At 40.5% G+C, this 26,033-nt stretch overlaps 1 protein-coding gene across 2 annotated transcripts in view; it reads right to left on the minus strand.

The window, feature by feature from the left end:
* grin2bb (glutamate receptor, ionotropic, N-methyl D-aspartate 2B, genome duplicate b) overlaps positions 1-26,033 on the minus strand; it is a 188,222-nt gene that overhangs the window by 132,023 nt on the left and 30,166 nt on the right. For both annotated transcript variants that reach the window (XM_047365950.1, XM_047365949.1), the window contains exon 3: positions 2,982-3,671. In XM_047365950.1, the coding sequence (XP_047221906.1) occupies positions 2,982-3,671 (690 nt within the window). The remainder of the gene's footprint in view (positions 1-2,981; positions 3,672-26,033) is intronic.

Consider the following 26,033-nt stretch of genomic DNA (forward strand, 5'->3'; position numbering starts at 1 on the left):
CTGCGGCCTTTTTTCTTTTGCCACAAAAATAATGATCTAGCCCCCTCTCACTCGATGGCTGCTTTTGTACAGGGTGTAAGGAGAATCTCATAAGCAGGTGGTTGCCATGTGAACAATATCCACTGCGCTCACCCCCTGGCTCTGCGCGTGTGACTGACAGCGAACATGTGTAGCGCAGGAAGAATAAAGGCTTCAGAAGAAAAAGAGCCAAGTTAATGTTAATTACTGGGATGGAGAAAAAAATCTCTAAAGAAAAGTGTAAAGCATCAGATGATGTTTGAAGCAGTTTTCAGCCCGACACGCACAAACGTTTGTTCCTGTTCCCCCGGGCATCATTTTAAACGTCATCCACGCGCTCGTTTCTGTCACTTTGAGTTTCTGGCCTCTGCCAGGCTGTCAGCAGCAAATTAGGTAATTATATGTTGAGTAAACATCTGCATTATTTGAAAATCTTCCCCCTCTCCTTTTTTTTTCTTTTTTGATCTGCTCTGGTCGTCATCTTTGACACCACTGTATTCTTGTCCGCCATTGTTTTGTTTATTATGCAACAGCCTGTAATAGAACAAAAGACCTTAAAGGCCTCCTGACTGGTCCTGAGCTGATCTGCTTTTCTGAAGAAGCACTGAGCACAGCTGGACTCGGTTCTTCTGTTTATTCGAGTTAAGAATAATGCCTAATTATGATGTTCCACAGAACCCAATTTATACCAGAGCTGCCCTAAAACTTCCTAATAGGCCCTGAAACACAAGCATTGCAGTTTATTATTTTATTTTATGTATATATCAACTATTATTTAACCAGGAATGGTAAAATAATGCTTCAAGCTCAGCAATCTCTTTTGCAAGAGCACCCTGCTTAGGAAAGACAGCAGCACAAAAAACTGTTAAAACATTTGACATGTAACAATCAAGACACTCCAACCATAAAACCCGAAAGACAATGCATGGAGACTAAAAGTAGCATAAAGGTCTAAAATGGATGAGAAAATTTACTAAAAACACCTGTAATTCAACGTGGATGCTTCTAACTTTAATATTTCACTGGCCATGCGAAACAAAAGTACACCCTTGGCGGTTCCATTGATTGAAAAAATTAAAACCAGGTGTTACTACCTCTTTAAGGGCAGGCCTTTTTAGACAGTTTGGAGGTCTGGGACATTCAGGTGTCTCTTCCCACCATGACATCAGAAATGTCCTTAGACAAGCAACTGGAGGAAGGGTTATCCAAATTATTTTACATCCAGACAGATTATTCACAAGTGGAAAACATTTAAGTCAGCGTCCAATCTACTCCGCTGCAGGCAAGGCGAGTTTATGTGTATAGCACCTTTCAGCAACAAAACAATTTAAAGTGATTTACACAACAAGCAGTGCATTGCAGCGACATGATGAAAGAAAGTAAAAAAAAGTTGGTCTACAGACTGAAATTAATTAATGCTTTTAGGCTCACAAAATCAAATGTTTCTCCCCGGGGAGGAGGCATCTCCCTAGAACTGTTGTGACCCATTATGTGTCTTGATAATGGGGAAACATTGCTTTTAAAACTGGTCCACATCTTGGCCAGTCTTCCTGGTGCTCTGTACTTTCTTCCTAACTGTAGAGAGGATGTTCAAAGAATTCAGGACACAGTCACACCGTGCAGTGATGGAAAAACCCCAAGAGCTCCATGTCAGACCCTACAGGCCTTAGTTATCATGTTAAATGTTAAAGTTTATGACAGTACAATTGCAAAAAAGCTGAACAAGTTTGACCTATTTGGAAAAGTTGGAGGAGAAAGCTTCTTCTCACTAAAAAGAATATGGCAGTATGATGTGTTAATTTCAGAAAGAAATTCCGATAAATAGGGTGACTAGAGGACGTTTTACGTGTACTAACATATCATTCCTTAAATACCTGTTTAGAGATAAAAAAAAACTGAATATGTAGGCAGGATTCTCTCTCAGGCTCCACAATTATTAGCCACTGTGGCTAAGTGTCTGCAAATTCAAGTAGCAACATGCAAAGTTAATTAGCCACAACCCAATAACATTGTTAGTTTAAAAGTAAACTTCCATGGTTTAGACAGAACTCAAATGTTGTTTATTACGAACTTAGATAAAAAAAAACAACTTTGAGGATAAATTCTGCAGACTAAAACAAGCAGGAGTGTGGTACTGGTTCTCCTTCTGGTTTCTCCTTCCATAAACAGAGATGTCCCACATCTAGTTAGTTTTTTAATTCAGCTCCTAACTGGGTTCTTTTTGCTGCCTATGCCTAATAGGAAAATCATATGAAACAACATAGTCTGTGGATATTTTATCTACATTTTACAGAAATGAACCAAAAGAGAAAAAAATCAACTACAGCCAATTAGTTCCTGCCTAAAGTAAAGGACAACTAATAAACAGGCATGTATAACGATTCTCCAGTTGATTGCTTTACTGTTGTTGCACACTTACTCTCACAAAAAAATGGACTGAATAGGAGGGCGCTGTAGCTGGTTTTAACCACCCACTGCTCACTGATAGGCTGGGTAGCATATTTTATTGAGGGTTTTCATACTGGCCCGTCCTTTGTGCGGCTGACTTCCAACACTAAGAGTCCCTTTCATTCAGTTCTTTTCATTCTTGTATGCTCACAGTGTTTCCACCTTGATGTTTGGTTTTTCGTTCCGGCTCTGTTTAATGTTTTACACCTTCCAACCAGAGTACAGTCCTACAGAGATGTTTTTGGTCCTGTTAGATACACACTGTGAGTTCTTTAAAGGTTGAGTCGACCCATTGTCAGGCCCAGTGTGATGTCAATTAACAGGAAAAAAAATCGATCTGTTGAAAGGCTGCGAAGGAATGAGTCCTAACAGTGAATGGCAGCTACATCTTCTACACCTAAACCAGACCATTTGGACTGTTCTACCTGTTGAAACAGCTGAAGCTGACGTGATACCACAGCTTGTTGAGAATTGTTATTTTTATAAATATGAGCAGAAATTGTTTTGCATCTTACCTTGGCAGCCATGACCATGGAGGACCCTCCTCTGATCCCCAGGATGGGAATGTGTGTCTGAGCAGAGATGAAGTCCAGGATCTGAGCGATGGCCTCCTGATCCGTGTCGTCCCCGAACACTACGCCTTGTAGCGAGTTCCTCGTCATCTGCACGCAGATCCGATTTATGATGCTCTTCGGATCGGTCTCATTCATGGTGACCACCTCAACTTTAGGGGGATAAGGGATGTGGAAGAAGTCCTCTTTCTCAAGTCCTGCACCCAAGGTTACTTCACTGGAATTGCCTACCAGAATGACGGCAATACTGAGCGAGCTGATCAGTTTGGGGCTTATAGGGGGAAGTGCCGGTGACCCCGGAGAGTAATGAGGAGGGATTACAGCGCCCCTCTGGTTTCCGCCTCCTCTCTGACCTCCTTGTCCACCAGGGGAACTTCCAGGCCCAGTTCCTGGAGCCCCACCTCTCCGGGACTCGCAGACAGGCAAGAGGAGTACAGAGAGTAGGAGCAGAGACAAGGACAAGGAGAGGAAGGGCAGGGTGAGCCGGGGCTGGGAGTGAGAGTGATGGTACGACTGGTCCAAAGGAGGAGGAGAGCGCTGAGTTGAGGAAGGAGACACCAAACACTTGTCCTGAAGATAGGAGGGAGAAGGGTGGAGGCTGACAAGCATCGTGGAGGATTGTAAATGCTGTCCCTGGAAGGAAACAAGAGAAAGTCAGCTTTCCACAGTCGTAGGTAAAACAGATAGGAATCTAATTTAAAAGCTGACTGCAATTCAGCTTTTAAAGCGTCTGAAGAGCGACACATCAGGACCAAGCTAAAATCAACAACACAGTGAACCATACACATTTGTAAATAAATACTGTTGGAGATATAGTACTGTCCATGTCTTTGTGCATTGTTCCAGTTTCTGCAGGAAGCTGTAGTGAGTGTGTTAGGTAGGGGTGACAGTAGTGGTTCAGGTTAACATTTGCAAAAGTACCAAAGCAAAATGAATCCTGCTGGCCCAAAACATCAGGAGCAAAATGCAGAGAGAAACATATTCTCTATTCTGACCGTAAAAAATATATTGGACTATTAATGTTAAAAATAAAATAGATAACCTGAAAATTTGCTCCTTACTTTTTAGCCTTGACACTATTAAAAGATTTTTTTTCTTATTTATAAGACACTACAATTTCAAAACATAAGCAAGCAAAACAACATAAACATAAAAAAATGCAAAAGATCAGAATATAAAAAAATGTACACTATTTTAACTATGTGTTTTGTCTTAGCTTAGCTACGGTTAGTGCTGGTCAGGGAAAACAGACAAGTGACTCTTATGGCTCAGTATCCAACTACACTGTGACCGGAACTTTCTTTCACGGAGCATCAACCAGCAGCACTAAATCCACTGTGGGGTGAATGTGTGAGTCAGTTTTGATAGAGTCGGGGTAGTTCTGGGCGCATTTTGACAGATTGACAGCCTCACAGCGTCATAAACTCGCTGCCGGGCTAAGTGACCATTAGACACTCCAACAGAGCTGTGCTGAGTTTCTCACTCGTTCTTTCTCCCTCCCTCTTCTCTCCCACTTCCACGCTACTTTCAGCTGCTTTTCTGCCTCAGGAAAACTGTTGACTTTTTCATTTTAGCCTGACATTAAAACATGTTTTAAGTTGTGGGTTACAAATAAGAGCAGCACACTCAATCGTGTTGTGGTTGTCCGTTGTCTATCTTTGTAGTAAAAACACAACTTGGGTTGAAAAAGAGAAATTCTCCCTTTGACACCCACACAGCACAAGATCCACACACAGCCTTGCTCCAAACACCCCCGCTGCATCCTGCCCCCACCACACAGCGCGCCACGACAGCAAGGCAAGGGCCCCACACAACACTACCACAGCCCCCACCCACATGCGCAACAGGGCAGACACCACCGAGCACCACAGAACCCCCGACCCCCCCGACAGCATAGGCACATGCACCACCCATAAACAAACGAACCAAAACCCCCAGGGCCAGCCAGGCAGTCAAGCAGACCCAGCGATGCACCACCGTGCCCACCACTGTGCCCAAGGAAAAGATGCCAGCCCAACAAGCCGAAGGGCGCCACAGAAGGGCCACAGCACGCACACCAAAGAGGCCGCACGCTCCCCTGAAAGTGCACCCCAGCGAAGATACACAGCATCCAGTTCCAAGAACATGCCTGACACCCATACCCCTGCCAGAAGTCGCCTTGTGAGAAAACCCACACTGAATCCCACAAAAGGCAGAGAGCCCACAGAGCCAAAACCAAAACCCACCAAGAAGCTGAGACCAGTCCACCTAGAGATCAACCCCGACCAGCCTGACCGCCCAAAACATGCAGACCCCTTCGACCCCCCCTCTCCCAGACAGAACCGGGACCGGTGGCACCCCAGAAGAAAACCTACACCCACCCCAACATTCGAACAACTCCTAGAATACATTAGACATCCATGTTGACTCCGCCCCACCCCCACCCACAGATCCTCTGCCCCACCAGCACAATGCACTCCTTGAAGGAGATAGCACCTGCAGTAAGATGTTATCTACCCGCCAGTTTAGGAGACCCCTACACCCACCGATGCACCGAAGGCCCCCGGGCCGGTGCCGGGTGCCAGAGCAACCCCAGCGACATACCTGCCCGGACCCAAACCCCCCCTGGCCCAGCCAGATCCCAGCCAGGACCCCAGCCCGGGGCCGACACGCCCCAGGAACCCAGAGCCCCCAAGCCCACCCCAGACCCACCCAGGAGCAGCATGGCCACTAGGCCAGTAACCTAAGTCTGCCGGCACAGGCTCCCCAAAAGCATTGCATGTAGCCACCAAATGCTGCCCCAGAAACCTACCAAAGTCTCACCCCGGTTGGAGCCACAGACTCCCCAGTGACCCCTGCCCAGGGACACCCCAAATGCCCTAAACCCAGACACCCTCCCGCATCTGCCACAACACCCCACAGGATGAAGCCAAAGGTGCCCCACCCCCATTAGGTGATGGAGCCGATTAAAGGAGCCCAGACAAATTGATCTGATGTGGAGGCAGAGGTTGTCTCAAGACTTATATAATCCAACAGAAGGTTTCAATACTTTGATAAGTCTTCTCATATCAGGCACCAGAACCATTAGTGAATGGATGTGATTGTCAGGTATATTGCCTGTGAAGTGTAAGTAAGTATTAGACGGTGCAAAACCCATGCTGAACATCTGTTGACCTGTATAGTTTACTCTATGAAGGATTTTATATTGTATTAACTGTAAACTGGTGTTACTAGTCATTTTAAACGTTCTGGAACATATCTGAGACCAGAATGTTTGGTCAAAGTTAACTGATAAGTCCACCTCCCATTTTACAATAGGAAGGGAAATTGATTCATCTATATTGGACAGTGTCCTGTACATTTTAGACATTAATTTGGGGGGGGGCGGGGTGGGGGGTGGGGGGGTGCTGTGTAAGGAACTCTACTACACTTGATGGCACTTTTAATTTATTTTTTATTACAGATTTAATCTTTTGATATTCCAAAAATGCAATTTTGTCCATCCCATATTGTATAATTAATCTGTTAAATGGGATGAACTGAATTCCTTCAAATATATGTCCCAGGAATTCAATTCCTTTACTCCTCCAATCTTTTGTTAAATCTGCCAATCTAGGAGAAACATTAATACCCAAATATGTAATATTCCCTGACAGTAGTTGTGTATTAAGAGAATTGTGGAAAGAACAGTAAATTGGAAGAACTGTAGATTTCAACCAATTTATAGAATAATGTGAAACTCTTAAAAAAGAATTTGTGAATCCAATTACCTGAGAGAAAGAGATTTGTGAATTCTGGAGAAAAACAAATACATCATCTGCATAAAGACTGATTTTATGTTCGATATTCATGCATTTTATGCTTATCTTTAGTTTGCCTTATTGCTGCTAGTGGTTCAATAAAAATAGCTAATAATAACGGGGCATCCCTGCCTGGTGCCCTTCTGAAGATAGAAGCTGGAAAATGTTTGGTTATTTGTCTTGATACATGCTGTTGGGGAACTGTATAATTTTTAACCAGATTATGATTATTATTTTGGTTTCCAAAACCAAACTTACACAAGGTTGCAAACAAGAATTTTCAGTTAACTCTATCACATGCTTTTTCTGCATCTCGAGATAATTTATTGGTCTCAATATTTTTACAGTAGGAATAGTCTATTAAATTGAATAATCTGTGTGAATTTTTGGATGAATGCCTCCATTTTATTAAACCAGTTTGGTCAGGATATATTATGAAAGGATTTACCTTTTTTAGTCTTTTTGTGAGGGCTTTACAGATTATTTTGAGATCAACGTTAATAAGGGATATGGGACGGTAGCTGGTAGGAAGTACTGGGTCTTTTCCTGCTTTTAACACGAGTGATGTTGGCAGAATTTATATTTGGTGGAAGTATGTCATCTTGGTTTCCTGCAACATTCTTTGGAATATTGGAGCCAAAATATTCCAGAATTCTTTGTAGAACTCTGTTGGGAATCCATCTGGGCCTGGAGCCTTTTCATTGGGCATTCTTGTGAGAGCTTATTGGATTTCGGCTGAAGTCAGTGGTACATCCAGGGCCATCACTTGATTATCTAAAAATTTAGGAAGTGTTACTTTATCCAGAAATTGATCAATGTCGTTATCTGACGAGTCTATCTGTGGTGAGTATAAGGCTTGGCAGAAATCTCTAAAAGTGTTGTTTATTCTTTCAAGATTATAAACTATATTCCCAGTCGAGTCTTTAACAACAAATATAGTTGTTTTTTCTTTATTTATTTTTAGCTGGTTAGCTAAAAAGCTACCTGATTCATTGTCATGTTCAAAGTTTTCTATTTGAAGTCTTTGCACTAAGAATTGGTTTTGTCAATAATTTCATTTAATTCTAGTTTGGCTTTACGAAGTTTGCTCAACATTTCCTCTCCCTGGGAAACTTCTAACTGGGAAGCTGCCTCCCAGAGAACAGATGTTGATGTCCCCGGGAGGTCATTAAACTCTAAATATGAAGTCCACTCTTCTACAAAATATTTGATAAATTCTTCATCCTTAAGCAATGATGTATTAAACCTCCAGTTTTTGCTTTGTGGGTTTTTTATTTATTTACTAGAGTTAAGGAGACGGGAGCATGATCACTGACAGCTATCGGGTGTATCTCAGTATCTGAAATGTCAGTCAACAACGAGCTGCTGACTAAGAAATAATCCAGACGAGAGTAAGAGTGATGGACATGTGAGAAGAAAGTATATTCTCTGTGATTAGGGTGAAGAGATTGCCATGCATTCCAAAGTCCATAATCACTCATGTACTTTTTAACTATAATTATTGATTGCCAACTGTGCTGAGTCCCTGTTGTGCTCATCCTGGATAATTCTTCATATAGACCAAAGTTGAAACCAAATGTTTAGACAGTGCAGAAAAAAAGAATGGAAGAATGGGGGTGTCATCAACATTTGGGGCATATATACTGACAATCCATATCTTTTGGTTATGTATATATATTTTTATTATTATAAATCTACCCTCTGGATGTGTAACTGTGTCTAATACTGTAAAGTTAAAATTTTTGTGAATTAAGATTGCTACTCCCCTTTGCCTAGAATTATAGCAGGCAGAAAACAAATTAGGAAACTCAGGTGATTCAAGATCATTTGCAGCTGTGGCAGATTTATGAATATCTTGTAATAAGACAACATCTGCCTGTAGTCTTTTAAGCTGATTAAAAACGTTTTCTCTCTGGTGCCGGCTCCATGCACATTCCATGTACAAACCGTAGTGTGCCCATAGTTGTGCGAGTGTAGCTAAAGTTGGAAAGTGCATGTCACCACAGAAACAGATAGACCCAAGTGAAATAATAGTTAGTGCTTTGGGTTGCCTGATGTGAAGTCCAGAAGTAGAGATATAGCAGAGAAAAAGACAGAAAACCAAGAAGGTGCTGGGGTTAAGAGGAGATGAGAGATATCAGGTTATGTTAAGAAATATTTGTGTGTGTGAGTGTGCATGTTTGTGTGTTACAGAAAGAAAAAAGAGTAACAGAGAGGTGCGGTAAGGAGAGTAAATGAGAGGTAGATGAGAGGAGACAAAAAGGAGCAGATACCCAAAACCCCAGCCTTGGCCCTACCCACATCAAAGAATGTAAACATCATGCTGAGCTGTGCTTTACATTAGATTACATTTTCCAGTTATCTAACCTCTTATCTAACCAGTGTTACGTGTTTAGACTAACCTCCTGTTGCTCCTAATAAAGCCATGGAGTGATCTCCCGGTCCATGAACAACTGACTACTGACATGAAGTTTATCTACAGCCACTGTAGCTCTGGTTCCTTTCGGTTTCTTCCTGATTGGGAATAAAACTTGCCTCCGATCGAGGATCTCCTTTGGGAACTGGTCATTAACGCTGAATTTTGTTCCCCGCAGCTCTCTGCCCCGACTTCTGACCTGCTCTTTTGCTTATAGTGCTCAAATTTTGCTACAATTGGACCAGGTCTGTTGTGATCGGGCTTCTTACCTCCAAGCCGGTGAATACGATGGAAAGTTATGTTTTTTACCTCATCTCTTGGGAGTTTGTCCCGCATGCCCCGAGCCTGTATATCCAGGATGGTCCCCTTCATTTTTTTATTTTCTACGGACAGCTGCGTCATTCCATTGGTAAGTGTTTTCACGCTATCCCTCAGCATTTGGTTCTCAGCTGTGAGCGAAGCGAGTTGTTCCTGGCTAAACTCCAGAGACTCCCTCAGAGCTTGAAATTCCCTGCGGAGAACTTCCACCTGGGCGAGACGAGAATCCAGGCTGGTTAGCTTCTTGTCAATAGAGTCCAGGATATCAGCCTAGCTTTTCTCTGGAGAGATAGTGGAGGTGCTGGCTGAGCACTCTGAATGGGTGCGTTTTGATGTTGGTGTAGCTGTGGGTGGAGATTTTTGTGGCTTGCCCATTACAATGTTATCAAAGCATTTGTCCACATAGCTCTCTAGGCTGTCCAAGGTTAACTCATCCAGTTTGTTTTAGTGGGAAAATATGAGACAGTGGTTAGTATTTTACACATTTATGTGTTCGGCATGAATTTATTGGCTTGTTTTACCTGAGTTCTGTCGTGTTTGTTTACCAGCCTACTGCCATATTACTTACGCACAACTCTTGTGAGATCTCAGTCACTCATCACTTCCTAAGATGTTAACAACCTAAGATGTTTTTAAGAGAGTAAGTAGACCTCAAAACTTCATCTCTGCAGTCAGTCCATCAAGAATGAGCCTACACTGAAATTTTCCTTCGAAGTTTTGGGAGCAGCAGAGCTCTGCTTAACGGCTGCTAAAGTAATCTAAGCTAGCGTGGCAGTTGGACTGGGACTTTCCTACCAACTGCAGTCTGGGATTTCCCGCTACCTGTTATCTGTTTGTAAAACAACGATTTAAACTTTTCCCGCTTGAGGATCCAGTGCAACTTAAGGAATATTGAAAGCAATTAATTAACTGTATTAAACTAAAGCTGCTCATCATTTAGTATTTATAAGTTTAAACCAAAAAAATTATTAATTAGCGAATAGTCTTTTAATGGGAGTAAAGGAGTAATGCTACCTGCTGGACAGAAGGTATTCTGCCGTTTTCTTCACAACTTGCTCATACGTCATTAGACTGATTTAAATAAATGGTCATAGGCCTCTCTAAGCAATGGAAATAGAATGTACACAATCCCTTCAACTAAGTACAAACAAATCCAAGATCTTTCGGTGGAAAAGGGGTTATGGATATGTAGTGCATGATTTTCTGTCACTTAATATATTGCACCCTTTCAGATATTGCGTCCAAGTATTGCTTTTCGATTGCAGTATTGCACACACTGATATTGAGATAGCAACTACCAGTTTCAAAATATTACGCAGCACTACTACTTTGCGCTACTTTGTGTTGGTCTGTATATACATATATACATAAAATACATTGGAATTTGTTGATTCAATGGGACACAACGTGAACTGATTAAAGAGTCATAAATACTTTCGCAAGGCTCTCCTCACGCTGGTCGTGTTTATATCAAGGCATTCTTTCAATCAAGGTTAAATTTAATTTCCAATTCATTGTCCTCCACAATAATAACTGCTCCCTCCAAACCTCTAAGATCAATATGCTGCTCCTTGAAGTCCACTGATAACCTATTATTTACTATTACTTCAAGTATTTACAGCTCCTCACTGCAAACAGACACAGAGGAGAAGGGTGGGGGACATGATAGAAGAAGAACAGAGAGAAAAGATGAAAAGATGTAGGCACAGAGAGGTGACAAGCAGAGAAAAATACAATTAGTCATAGCCTGATGCAAAAGTTAACAGGGGAGTAACAGAACTGGGCATATTTCCTGCAGAGATTTAGATGAGAAATCTTAATAAGTATAAGTTCATGCTCAAATTCTAAATTAAGCGTGGAGCAGCATTTGAGCAAACAGGGGTAAATAAAAGGCAGAGGCTTGTTCCTCTTTTATTTCCAGAGCTAATCCACCCATTTAGAGTTCAACAAACCCAAAAGCAAAAAGCACAAGTATTAAGGAAGAAAAGCGAGCAAATGTGGGAAAAGGGGCAAAGGAAGACAGAGGATGCCGAACAGTGTGGAGGAGACCTGATCTCCACATGAAAAAAAAGCTGTCTTTCAAAAAGATCTAATTAGCAGTGGTTTGTCAGGCTTAATTGCAGGTGCACCCGCTAATTGTAAACGAGCTGAGTTCTCCATGAGGACGGGAAAGAAGAAGAAAAGGCGCAAAGGAGGAGGAAGCGAGTGGGAGGAAGGCAGCAGAGAAAAGAGAAGAGGAGAGTGAAGAATAAATAGAGACATACACAAAAGAGATGGAGGTGGAGGAAGGAACAGTAATAAGGAACCCACAGGAGGGAGGGAGGTAGGGAGGGAGAGCGAAAGGCAGGAGGTGTGGGGAAGAAAAGCAAGAAGGAAAGATGAAAAAAAGACCTGATTAGTATGAGAGGATGAAAAACGAAAAAAAGGGTGGAGAGGAGGTTAAAAGGGAGGGAAAGCTGGGAAAGCAAGAAAGGCCTCCAGTCCATGATGTTCATGAATAAAAGCTGATGAATCCACTCAGAGAGAGCAGCGGAGGGAAACTGTTAAAAAATCTTTAAAAATCAAGCAAGAAGTGTTACAGCAGAAGAGGCAGCAGAGAAAGGCTCATCAGGATATAACAGCAGTGCTTGGTTTCCATAGTAACACTTCCAATATGCCTCCACATAACATCCTGATGGACAGGAGCCTGCACACAACTTCTTCCACATGAGTCCCAAATAATACCACCACCGCAGCCGCAGCTCTCACCGACAACAATGAAGAGGCTTGTAATACCAGATAAACAGAACAGGCATGTGCACGGACACCCACTTACACATGTGTGGGGTGAATTGATGCGCCCCCGCAGATGGAGAGCCTCTCCACCTTTTGGTGCACCTCACATTAAAGATTCATCACCCAACATGGCTACAGGCAAATAAGCAGGAACAACACAATGGAAGGAGCAGCCATTCAGCAAAGCTGCTGACCTTCGTACAACATCGTCACTACAGTCCCAGTCCTCCCAGTTAAATGACATTTCAACGCAGGGTGTCAAGAGTGGATTATTTACTCCTGGAGAACTAGATCCAGGCTAGTGTGTAAACGTATGTATTGTTGAGTGGCTGTTACTGCACTTATATGGCAATTACGGCAACATATGCGGCGCGCAGAGAACATGGGCGAGTGGTAATAAGTGGCTACACAAAAACACTCCCCAAGCGTCCATGTCTTGTACCTGATAATTTACAGCCGGTGGGAGTAGCCGGGGCACTCGATAATGACACATAAGCATGGGCACAAACCTCACAGTTCAAATCAGCTGAGAGCTGTTATCACGCATTCAGGCACCTGAGCCATCCGGATTGGGCCTCCCTACTCTAGATACACATACAGCAACCAGCACACACAAACATGCTAAAAGTTCAGGAAGCATGCAGCACTATGTGGGTTGGTCTTGAGCTTTCACTAATGCTGATGGATTAGTCATATCCTTCCAGTTTTTTTAGAAAGTGCAGGTTGAGAACAAGACTCTGTAAATGCGTACAGTGCCTTGAACGTACAGGTGGACATTTTTCACATTTTAACATGTTAGAACCGCAAACTTCAATGGATTGTATTCTGAGTATATAAAGTATAAAGTAGCGCATCATTTTGAAGGAGAAGGAATATGATAAATGGCTTTCAAAATTGTTTCACAAAAATGTGAAAAGTGAGGGACTTAGCGCCCCCGAGTCATTACTTTGTCACAGCCACTAGTCTTTGAAGTATGTCTCTACCAGCCTTGCACACCCAGAAACACAATTTTATCTTTGGAGAGGATCTGTAAAGAACATTTTTTAAGGTTTGCCACAATGTCTCCAATTAGATTTAGGTCTAAACTTTGACTAGGCCATTTTAACAACATGAGTATGCTTTAATCTAAACCATTACATTATAACTCTGGCTGTATGCTTAGCACCATTGTCCTGCTGAAAGATGACTCAGGCTCAAGTTCATTGCAGTTTCTTGTACTGTAGGCGCAATTTGAAACATTTATCTCATGAACTCAGTTCACTGTCCCTGTTAAACAGAAAAATCCCCACACAATGGTTTTTATTTGAAAACCAAGCATCATTTACCTTCAACTTCACAACTGTGCACCACTTTGTGTTGGTCTGTCACAACTAATCCCAATAAAATATATTGAAGGTAGCGTTTTAATGTGACAAAATGTGAAAAGGTTGGAAGAGTAGGGTAGCATGTGGCAATATATGGAGGCTATTGGTCCATGATTCCTGAAACAAATCTTAATAAAATATATTATACATATTATACATTATATTATATTATATTTATGGTTGTATTCAATATAGAAGTTCCAGGGGTATGAAGACTTTTTCAAGGCACAGTAACTCCACTTTCAGACTAACAAATACCTATGGAGTAAAATGGTAAACTGCAGATGCTTTAAGCAACAGCCTGAAACTACAAGCTGATTTACATGAGAACGTGCACACACACGCATGCATGCAGAGCATCCCCCAGGACCTGATGTGGTGGGCTGCACTGTATACTGTTTGAAAGGCATTACACTTAACGTAATCCGACAGGCATGTCTGTTAAGGAGCCCATTTCCATTCAGTGGGTGGTCAGTCACAGATAAAAATGACATTTGTGTCACCTCCACTGAAGCACATGTTGAACAAGACATCATTTATCAAATCATACAACACATTGTGTTTTAATGAGCTGAATAGCTTCAGTGAATGCATACTATGACCTGACAACCCTCATAATGTTTGGATCTCTCCTGAAGAGGCACACTATCAGCTGACTGATGTCTTACACTTTTGGTTTGTATCTTAACTACAAAATATCATCTATTATTCATATTTGTACTGGACTTTATTCATTCGAGGGGCCGCAAAACCAGCAGCTCAGTAACTGCTTGACAGGTTTCATACACTACAGACTAAACTAAAGTTAGGGATATTTGTCTTTCATGTAAAAAGTTCACGCTACAGTGGTATTATATTATGTAAGTAAGGCATTTAAGTAGACGCATGCAGTGGTGACTTCATCATCTCAAACAATTTATTGAAACAAAAAGCCAACAACAATGGTGGGTAAACCACACCAAAACTGTCAATATCTCAAAAACATGTCATGTGCATCAATTATAGCTTGACAACCACATCTCGTGCTGTTCACAAGTCGTCTTATTGTCCGCTGAGGCATGACATTCCCCTCTTCTTAAAGGGCACCCCTCATTGAGGTTCTGGGGTCCAGAGTTATGAGCCTCTAGACTGCGACTCAGCTGATCCCATATGTTTTCTATGTGATTCAGGTCTGGAGAAAGTGAAGGCCTCTCCATTTGAGGTACCTCAGTTTCCAGCAGCTGTTCCCTAATAATGCGACTTGATGAGCTGGAGCATTGTTGCCTATGAAGATGAAATTAGCCCTGTGTTGTTCATGCAGGGGCACAATGACTGGATTAATAATGTTATTCAGATAGTATGGGCTTCTCACTGTAGCATTCACAAAGTGTAGGGCACTTCCATCCGAGAACATCCTGTTTGAAGCCTTGCAATGGCGAGGTACTGTTGATCAGTTGTTAGGTGTCGTCTTGGTCTCATGATGTCAAAATGTGAACAGCATGTGAGGAGGACTGTTTGAATGTAAGTTTTGATTGAACCAGGAAATGTATTGGTCGTTTCATGGATCAAAAACCTGTTGTGAATTTTGTTAAGCTCCTAGTTAGAGAAGAGCAAGTTGTGCAAAACGTTCTGACATGCTGAAGAGTTGGACGTGTGCATTCAAAAGTTTAGAGGTCACATTAAGTTCACCTGTAAAGGTTATAGTGCATTTTAGGCCCATCCTAAAATTTCCCCGAAAGCCAAAGATCCACAACTTTTGTTGAGTAGTGTATTTTATTTTAGCTGACAGACAACAGACCTGGTTCAGATTAATGTGTCAGTTTGGAACTACAGAACTTAGTGCTCATAACTAAACCAAGACTTTCCAGTCTCAGCAGCAGTTCCAAGTAAATTCCCACTGACTAGCATATAGCGCTACACTGGAATCAAAGTCAACATATTTTGAACTAAAAAGGCCCAAAACATCTGTTCTTTATTAATGAATGAGCCCAAGAGTGTCCAGTGGTACAACCCACAATGTAAATTGGCATTAATTTAAAGTCTAAGTGTAGCTGTCAATGACAAACTACCTCACATTGTGGTGATTTGAATCCAGTTCAAACCACTGCCTTGATCAAATCCAGACAGTAATACTTGCAGGTGTTTTGAGGATAGATTTGCAGTTTGAACTCAATCCATCATGTGATATACCGACCTGACGTTACTCCCCTCAAGCAGCAGTTATAAACTGGAAGTCTCTGTTAAAAAATTCTATTGTATAAAGAGAATTTTTGAGTAGCTTTACATGAATAAACCACTTTTTGAGGGAAAATAATAAATAAAGCTTTATAAAGTAATTGCTGGAAATTTGCAACCACTTTACTGACTTTACTAATCAAACAGAATGATTTACTATCAGTCTAGGTTCTGCAGGAGCCCAATATATTAGGATGCTATTAACCACAAGCACAAGCTTTAAGGGAAAAGAAAAATCTATTGGAATTAACAGCAACAAACCAGCAAATACAACCAATTTTTTATATAAACAGTCATGAGGCCTTTGAATACACTGTTGCTTTCAGTTGCAGCTCATCTAAATCATATATTATCTTCAAAAGTTAGAGTCCAAGATAGTTATGCTTAAGAGCCCACAGTTCCAACCAACTCAGCAAGTATGGGTAAATTTTTATGAAAACGTTATCCTGTTAAAGGGTAGTTCGCCATCATGATTTCACAGGAGTATAAAATCATCCCCAAAAAAATCTGATCTTGGTTTTCAGTGTTGGTTAAGTGTTAATTGGTTCAAAGCTTGTTGTTTTGATCGGACTTTGGTATAAGTGGTAGCACAGAGCTCCCACAGTTAGCTTAATAGTGCTTGGTGTGTATGGAGGTTTTTTTAAAGTTCAAAAGCTTCTCAAACAGCTCTGTATCAGACTGACAGACAAAGTATGACTATTTATATACACTACAGGAAGGCAGAAAGAATGCAGTTTGGTAACCAGGTACAGGTACTTGTCCATTATTGTCATGATGCTGAGTGGTTCATCAATAACAGCAGGTTCTGAGAGGTCAGATGTTGATGACATGGATGTTCGGGCAGTGCTAGGTGGTAGAGATTTCATCTGGTATTGGAACACTGATCACTATTGTGAATCTGGCAGGTTCAAAGGTATAGGGGTCACAAGGCCAGTTATAAGAATCAATTTCATCTTCATCCTCAGAGAAATGTTCAAATTCTCCGTCATCTTTTAGAGGGTGGTAACGAGTTCTTGGCCTTGAAGGTCGTTTAACAGGTGACACCCAGGATTATAATTCTCTTCCCAGAACAAAAAAAGACGAGGCATCGCAATTAATGATTACGTTGATCAGCAGATAAAAGGCTGCAGTATAGGTGAGATTTCTCTGTGGTGTCACCTTTTTTTTTAATCATTTTTGGAGCTGATTGTAGACTATCTGCTGTTGTAACTGTAATGTAAACTATAACATCTCAGTAGGGTTGCAAAGGTCTAGGAACTTTCAAAATTGGAAACTTTCTGTGTGAAGTAACCAGAATTAACAATAGTTTCTGGCTATAAACAGGAATAAACCTGAAATTTAAAATATTAAAAGTTGGCACATAACAGGGAATTTAAATGTAGATGATGAAAATATGCATTATAGCATAACTTTCAAATTAAAAATTTTTCAATTTCAAATCTTTCCAAAATTTCCCAGGCTAACCTGAACCATGAGAAACCATTACCAACCCTTTGCAACCCTACGTATCAGTCACATAACAACAAGCTTATCTCTATAGCAGTGTGTTCATTCAATTATATTACAGTGAAGCCAAGCATAATACATTCATTAAGAAACTCTTTTTAGGATATCCAGGTTATTGCTACACTATTATTTGTTCAAACACTATAAAGCATTCCTAAAACAGAGGTTCTCTTTAAATTTTTCACACATTTTTGGCGTTTAACAAAATTCATTAGTCATCTTAACTCAGGACTAGACTCAGGTTTTCTGCTTTAGCCTCTGAAGGCTCAACTACATTTTCAAATTGCTGTTCTATTATTTTTACAGGTTACAATGTATTTTTGTTTCTTTAATTCATCTGGTTGAACCTCAAAGTCTTTCATGCTCAGACCTGCCTTTGCCTTTTGAACATCCTTCTGAGTTGTTTGAACTCATATTTTTGCTTAGATTTTAACTTCTTTAGCAGGTCTCTAGTAAAATCTTAACTATCCTAATATTTGTGCAGATTTTTACAATAAAGTTCTGAGTTCTGTAAGGATTTCTAACTTCCATAGGATCTATGTATTTAATGCAATGTATAGAGTTTCAGTTTCAATGATTAGGACAGAAAAGAAACAATCCAGTTACTTAAGTTAGTAAACATAAGGCAGCAGAGTGTCAGCCTTATCTGCAGCCTATCCGCAGGGACACCAACACATGACAGCACACAGGACAAAGCCTGTAGCCTGCTTACACTCATTGGAATATTAATGTGGAATATGGGTTAAGCATAGAGAGAAAGTGGATAAGCACTTTTTGTCTGTGGTTTCCAACCAATAAGTCCTCCAGCTACAATCCAGCTCAGATTTGTCACAGTTCAAAATGAGCTCTTATCACACGGCAGAGGGAGCAGCACTGAGTCCAGGGTTGGTCAGTTTCTGTAACTCACTATGGGCTTTGGTGAAGCACTTCCATATTTTATATAAATGTAAGATGCATAGAAATCAGCTCGTGACCAGCTTGATACGCATGAATGGTGACTGCTGGGAAGAAAAAGTCTAGTGTTTATCCAACAAGAAAAAATGCTATACTAAGCCCCGCCGTGTCTCATTTACAACACTCTTCGGTGTGGACACTGTTACTGTTAGAAGACTCAGTTTGAGTTATTTTCAGAAGTCAAAGGAAACAAAGAAATTTAAGAAGATATTAAAATGTTCTATGACGTGTTGAGAAATGACTGGTTCAATCAGACTGTGAGAGGAACAGAGAACAAGGCTTTCAGCAGATAACAGGAAGGCCAAAGGAAACATGTTGTCAACCTTCTGGAGATCTGAGTTATGATAATGTGCTGCATTTGCTAGGTAACACACACAGAAGATGCAGTCTTGGTAATGCATATCCAGCTCATGGCTAATACAACATGCTAAAGACAATTTAAAATGTTAACAATATCACTATTTTGTGTGGTTGTTTGGTTTGAACAGTCCAAGCTTTTAAAATTGGTGCATCTCTAACAACAAATCCTAGCAGTGTACTAATAAAGAATCAATTTATTAGTTGTAAATTACTGCCATAGTGCAAACACATGTTAATCATCTAAATGTTGGTGCTATGTAAGGATGTTTTAATGTCTCTTGGTACAATTTTGCTCTCAAACTATTTGTTGTCAAACCATTTCAGGGCTATATAATCTGTGCCAAAACAACAGTAATATTTTAAATGAATGCTGTTAATATTAAACTGTCAGTCAGTGCTGCGAGTCACTGTTGTGTTCAGACAGGTAATCAGACATCCTGCAGCAATAACGACTCCCCACGTTTTATTTATGCTTTGTCCAATTATAATCGAGTCATGCTCACAAAGTCAAAAATCAGTTTTAGGTGAATTTTAGCTGCTAAATACACTGCCTCCCTCGTAGTCATGATTATACGAAATTGTGCAAACTGTGAGCTTTTGCACCCTTTGGCAGCTACCAGCTGATTTTTAATAAAAATACCTTTTTCACTGTCAACAAATCCTTTGACTTGAACAGTAGTAGTAGACCATTGTTCAACTCGTTCTCACCTCCATACTTGAGCGTTGGCAACCCCTGTTCTTCATGAGTTACTCAGAAAGTCAAACACACATAAAACATGCAAATGTCCCAAATAATGTCTCCAGTATTATGCCAAATTCAAAAAGACAAAACACTGTCCCAACACAATTAGCATTTGGGCTTTTCTATTGTTTTTTTCAGGCTAACAATTAAGATGCCTTTGTGCTCTAATTAATATTTAATTAATAATGAGGGTGCAGGATGATCATTTTAGGCTGTCTATTATTTTAACAATTATAAAGAAACATATTTTTAGTTGTACAAGTCTGTTAGAAGTTAGATACGCAAGAAGACAAAAGTCAACGGTCAGGAACAGCAAACCTTAGATGGTTGGACAACCTGGCATCATAATGATACAAGCATGTAATGTTATATAAGGCTTCCTCCAGTGCAGTAATTTTATAGATAAAAAAGCTGTTTTGCTATCTGAATAGCTCACAGTTGGAAAAAAAATCACCACTTTACTGAAGTGTCTCTTGGATATTTCATTAAGTGCAGTTTAGTGTGGTCAAGATCCCCCTCTCTACTATTTGTGCATATAATGATGTCAAAGAGAGACTTCCTTAATATAATGCTATGTTGTCTCTTCTTGGCAGGCCAAGAAACTGACTGAGCGTGCTTAAGCATACAGATGGCTGCAGCATTGCGATGCATACACATGTATATGCACAAGTAAAGGCTCCACAGTGAAAAAGCTAGGAATAAAGAAAATCCATGGATAAAGAAAAAGCCAACTACCCCCCAGGGTCTTCATTACTTCACACGAGTCCTTTATTCCACTGAAGTTTAATCTCATTTCCTGGACCTAATTTAGAAACAATATAACATGTTCCTCTCTAGTGATATTCTGGAGCTAACTGAACTTTAACGGTTCTGAAGTACCACTGTTCCTACATTTAATGTTTCACCCTACCATACAAGGTATCTTTGAGAGAAAAACAGCAGAAGAAAATTTCATATCAGAGGAAATGCAGAGTTGTAAGTACGAACAAAAATGTCCTCTCAATGTCTAACATGGGACCAACGTCTAACTCCTTATGTCATATTTTCTCACTCACCCATTGGCTCCTTTTGCTTCTGAATTGCCAAATTTCCATCATCAAGTCAACAAACACCTTTCATGTGTCCCAGAAAAGCTGCCACCTTCGATTAAACTGTATAATGTCATCCCAGGGCCAGATTTGGTGAGTATGCTACCACACCCATGGTTCAAAAGCTGAGGTATAAGTACCACTAAGGCTCCCTGTAGAGGCCAAAGAAGCTTAGCTGAATTTATGTGGTAAGTTAATGACCAGAGATAGCTAAAAAGATTAGGTAATCAAATACGTTATAGACCTAATTACAAAAAGGCAAAAATCATAAATTCATTGCAACTTGCTAATAGGTCATATTAACAACAACAGTGTTTACTGTGAATGCTGTTACTAAGGACTCCAGGTTATGTATTTTCAGTTTTAGTGAGGTATTTAAAAGTTAAGTTAAAAGATAGAGACAGATATGCATAAGCTATTTAAAAGGAAACTATTTTCTACATATTTTCTTCAGCCATGCCAATGGTACATTCAGGCTGTGAATCAGCGAGAGAGAGCAAGACTTCAGTAGAAAACAGGAAGGCTGAATAAATTACTGTAAAGCTCCCTTGTTTTAGTTAGTGTTGTTACTTGCTTTAATTGCTAATATAATATTTTAAACCTAATTTAAAATGTGAACTCTGTAATCATTTGGCTTTCTTTAAAAAATTATAGTAAAAACACCATTTTGCAGTCCACTATGGCAATATGCAGCTCTGAAGCTGCATGTTGCAGACCCCTGGATTTAAACCTCTACCTTTTAGCCCCCACCTCTCAACCAAACGTCCATTACTGGAGAACAAGTCGGCTGTACTGCAGTGAGCAACTGTGCCTGTTGTGAGTGAAAGAGATGACACTCAGAGACACTCTGTTAGGGCTTTGTATGATGCTCTGCCTCTTGACTTTTATTAGAGTTTAGGTATCTGTTTGAATTAATGTTATACTCATTTAAAGTGTGACAGTGCCAGAAAGCAATCAGAAATAATGAATTGTGACCATCTTAAAAGGTACCAATGTAATCTGATGTCAGTCATGATGAAGCTACTTCTTTACTGAAGCAGGAAAGGATAATGTTTGTGAGTGGGAAGTAGCAGGAGTAATAATCCCCTACGGAGTCTGCCTCTAAAGTAGACCCACACAGGGTACAAGGGTTTCAATCCAGTTTTGTTTCTTCCTTTCTTCATTTTTTTTAGCTAAAATGGTATTGTGCTGTTAGTCCCTTTCATAAAGTGTATTACCCTGAGCACAGTCCATAAAAACTCCATCCCAGCAGGTTTTCAGTCACTGCTGAAAATGTATATCCCTCCTGGGTTTCTTTCAAACTTCTTCCTGAAAATCTGAAACATGAAAGTAAAGTTTTCTATCTCCGCAGTCCAGGTATTATTTGGTCTTTACTACCTCTATAGCTGCACAAAAAATTTTTCATCTTTTACAGCTCTCCTGAGCTTTCCACAAAAAGTTTATTAAAAAGGGTCAGATTCTGTAAGATCTTTGCTGCTTTCAATACTCAGCATAAAATATTTGCAGAAAACTTATTGTAATTTTGTAGCAGGAGCCAAGAAAATAAAATGACGTGTTGTGCTGCTGAAATTACAAAATGAGGGCAGGAATGTCAACAAAGGTGTTATTCAAATCGTTCACACCTGACAATTAAGGCATCTTATTTGCTTGTAGAATAAAATGCTAAGATGCAGTAAAGGGCAGACCAAAAGATGGACAGAGCTAACATTATACAGTATGTTATTCAAAAAGAAGACTAAGATTATGTATCTTAGCAACATGCTGTAAAAAGTGTAATCTTTCAGGTCACATCAGCTCCCAGCCTGGACTGTAAACATATAAACAGCCCTGTGTGTTGCAGTGGGTAAAGCAGGTGCCCCATGCATGGAGGTCAGTCCCCGATGCAGATATCCTGAGTTTGATTCGTGGTCTGTGTGATTCACTGTATGTCTTCTTTTTCTGCCTGCTTACCTGTATAAAGGATACTAGTGCCACAGAAAAATTACAATTAAATAAAATGGTACTGTTGTTTCATTTTCTGTTTTACTGCTATTGTCTCACTACTCAGAGTTCCTGCTTTATAATAAATACAAAAATTACCAACGCTGTACCAATGCATTGATTGGGCCAACTTTTGTTTTTTGTAATTCAACATAAGAAGATTTAAGAGCAGGACACACAATATTTTTCAAACCTTCTTGCTGTTGCAGCCATAAAATGTTTATATTAGGAACAGAGATTGTGATGGAATCCTGGGATTTTGTAGGACCAGCATGCGAGCAGGAGCGTGGGAACTGCATGGTTAGGTGAATTGTCTAATGATGCGAACAGGTAAACAGTAGGATCTAGTGGCAAGCAATGAAAACCAGAGAGTTTACATTCAAAGGCAGGGTTGAGAAATGAACAATGAACTACAATAGCTAATCAGATGAAATGTGGAGCAACTGGTGGCAGGGAGAATGCAGAGCAACTGAAGAAGGGAGGCTAATTAACACATGAGTGGGAACACAGAGAAGTCCAGAGAAGAAACAGAAATATTAAAACACATGAACCAAGAACCTAATCTACAAATACAAATGAAACAAAATAACAGCAAATAGACAACATAACAGGAAAGCAGAGAAACAGACAGGAAACTCAAAACTCAAAAACAGGTGAATCATAACAGAGGTGATATCACACCATACTTTGAAAGAACACCTGCTTTTACAACAGGATTTTACTGTTTTATTTTAAAACAGAAAACATGATTACGGTATTGAACATTTTAATAGTCTTTAGCGGCTTATATTAGCAATTAGCATGGTTAGGATGGCTAACAGAAAAACAGCAAGTTCTGAGTGTATTCACTAGGGGATAAAGACCCTTACCTTCATTGTGGGATTTTTTTAAAAACCTGCGAACACCTGCAAAATCCAGCAAGACTCAAAAGGATAAAACGGAGCAACTGTGCTGTATTCTAGTCAGCCTTCTGTTAGATTCTTGATCCCCCCTTCTTATTGTGAACAAAAAACAGACATATTGTAGAAAATAGTTTTCCTATTAATAGCTTTATATCTGGTCTTCATCTGACTTCATTTTAAACACTATAATAAAAAAAGGCTAACTTGTATTTCCTTGGTAAAAAAGTCCACACTCAACAGCATTGCTATCAATGCAACCTCATAGCGCTTACCGTGGTAAGCGCCATGCTGCCAGTCAGAAACAACCAATCAGAAGAACGTCTTAGCAGTGTCATTCACGCTCACACCTCTCCCCCTACAGAGCACGCACCGTAGCTCAAGTTCATGATTGCTGGTATGCTGCAGCTGTGCTAAAGTCTGTGTTAATGGTGCTATGCTAATTATTTGAGGGCTAAGTTAGTAGTCAAAGTATGTTCAGGCCATAGTCAATGTAAAGCATAATGTTGATTATTCGTCCCTACCAGTGAAAGTGCCATAGCTGTTTATCTGCTGTCATCAGTGGCCCTGCTTACTAGTCTGCGCGTTCACGGCAGGCTCTGCTGTGGAGGGAGCGCTGTAGCACAGCAGAGAGCAAGGGGGAGGGACCTGTAAGGTCTGCTTGTTCAAATTTTCAGACCAAGTCCATGGTTTTCTCAGAACTCCCTATCCTTTACCCTCTCAACCCTTAACCACTTAAACTGACACCTGAAACCTGGTCCTAACGCAGAGTCAAATTTTAGTGGCAAATGCACTGAAGCTTTAGCTTTAATATGACAGCTGAATTAAAACTGGATCATTTATCATAAACTGGATAAAAGCACATCATTCGGTACTATTATGCTGCAAAGTTAGACCACGTGTTTAGGTTGGACCTTAAAACCCAAGGATGTACCAGAGTATTGGATATTTGTATATTGGTATTTATTTCAATGAATCTCAGGGGAGGGAGAAATGTACAAATCCGGGGGGGGGGGAGGGAGGTTTGTATATTTGTACGTCTGCAGCAATTACTTACTTGGTTGACTTATTTCCCTCACTTACCAGGAGCAGGAGCTGACCAACAGAATGTTGCATGTTCTCCTCTTGCTCTCTCTTTCTCTACCTTCAAATTTACCCCACTGAGAAGCTTGCACGTCTCTGCCTCCCCTGATGGGCCCGCTCCTCCAGCTTTGTTATAAATCCCTGACAACTGCACATCTTGGTATTGTTCCAGCGTGTTGGGTGATTTCCTTCTCATCATTTCTGCAGCTGTTTCCCCTGCAAACCCACTCCCAGTCTCAAGTCATGGCTAATTAATTGACAGGTTTCCCCTACAGAGGGATCAGATGGAGACATATTCGCTGACACCTAGAATGGGTTTAGCGAGTGCGTGCCCTGGAGATGTCAAACAGAAACCACCTGCAGTTTGCACAGCTAAAGATTTATGAGGAAAGTGTATGACATCACAACAAAGAAAGAAATGGAGAAAAATAATTTGATCTGAACCACTTATTTTTGTGGGAATTCTGAAAAGAAAAATCTTAATATACTCGTTCTCTGTGTGTTTTTGTCTGCATGTATAAGTTCACATAAAGAAATTATCTACATGGCAGAACATGATTGATTTGGTCCTAATAAACTGGATCTGCGGAGGAGCTACATCAAAGTAACCTGTTTACTAATCCTTTTTCTCTTTCATCATTTTCTTCTGTTTCTGAAACTGATCAACGCACCATTTTCAGAAGTCAACTATGCCTCTGTTCCTTGCACTCCTTTCAAAGACAGTATTATCAAATGTAACTTTTACAGCTATCAAACCCTCCATCAGTCCTTCTCATCTCCTCACCTTGCCCCTTTTCACAGCTCGCAGTTCTTGCCTTTAATCCTATCAGTCTCTTCCATCTGTGGCACAATTATACATAAGAAACCCCTCTCAGACTCTCTCCTGGCTGTCAGTGGTGGAGCTTCAAACAGCCTCCCTTTGGCATGAAATAAAAAAGTGTCAGTTTCAGATAAAAACCCAGCATGTGTTATTCTGCTCGTAGTATTACGGACTACGTGCAGGATAAAAGGTCCATCTGTAGATGAGTTTCTGATTCTGGCGCATCAATGAAAATGAAAATTACTAATGCAGCGATACCCGCCACCTGCATTGAAACCAATGTAAGCGGAGACTGAACAAACATAGCAGCCTATAACTGGTTCAGTGACAGAAGGAGAAGCTCGGCGTTGTAGGTTGAGGTGGTATCACAGCGCTGAGCTCCCTTTTCTCTATTCTTAGCTGCTCCTCCTGCTCTCACTGCCACACATCACAAGATACTGAAGAGGGGAGGAAGATGTGGCATCTTTGGTTTTCTGGATCCAATAAATTAGGGTGGTATGTTTATTCATCTTGTCTCTCTCTGCAGTCCTGTTTTTCTATTACATAAAAAATATGGAAATATAAACATTTCCACTGTACCTGGACTGCAACGAACCCGTTTTACACCAGCCAGAAACATATGCATTCCGAATGTAATGTTAAAAGCTTATGAGACATAAACCAAAGAGACAAAATAAGAGATCCAAGCAAGAAAGAA

This window comes from Girardinichthys multiradiatus, chromosome 5 (genome assembly GCF_021462225.1).
Source record: "Girardinichthys multiradiatus isolate DD_20200921_A chromosome 5, DD_fGirMul_XY1, whole genome shotgun sequence".
Lineage (NCBI taxonomy): Eukaryota > Metazoa > Chordata > Actinopteri > Cyprinodontiformes > Goodeidae > Girardinichthys > Girardinichthys multiradiatus.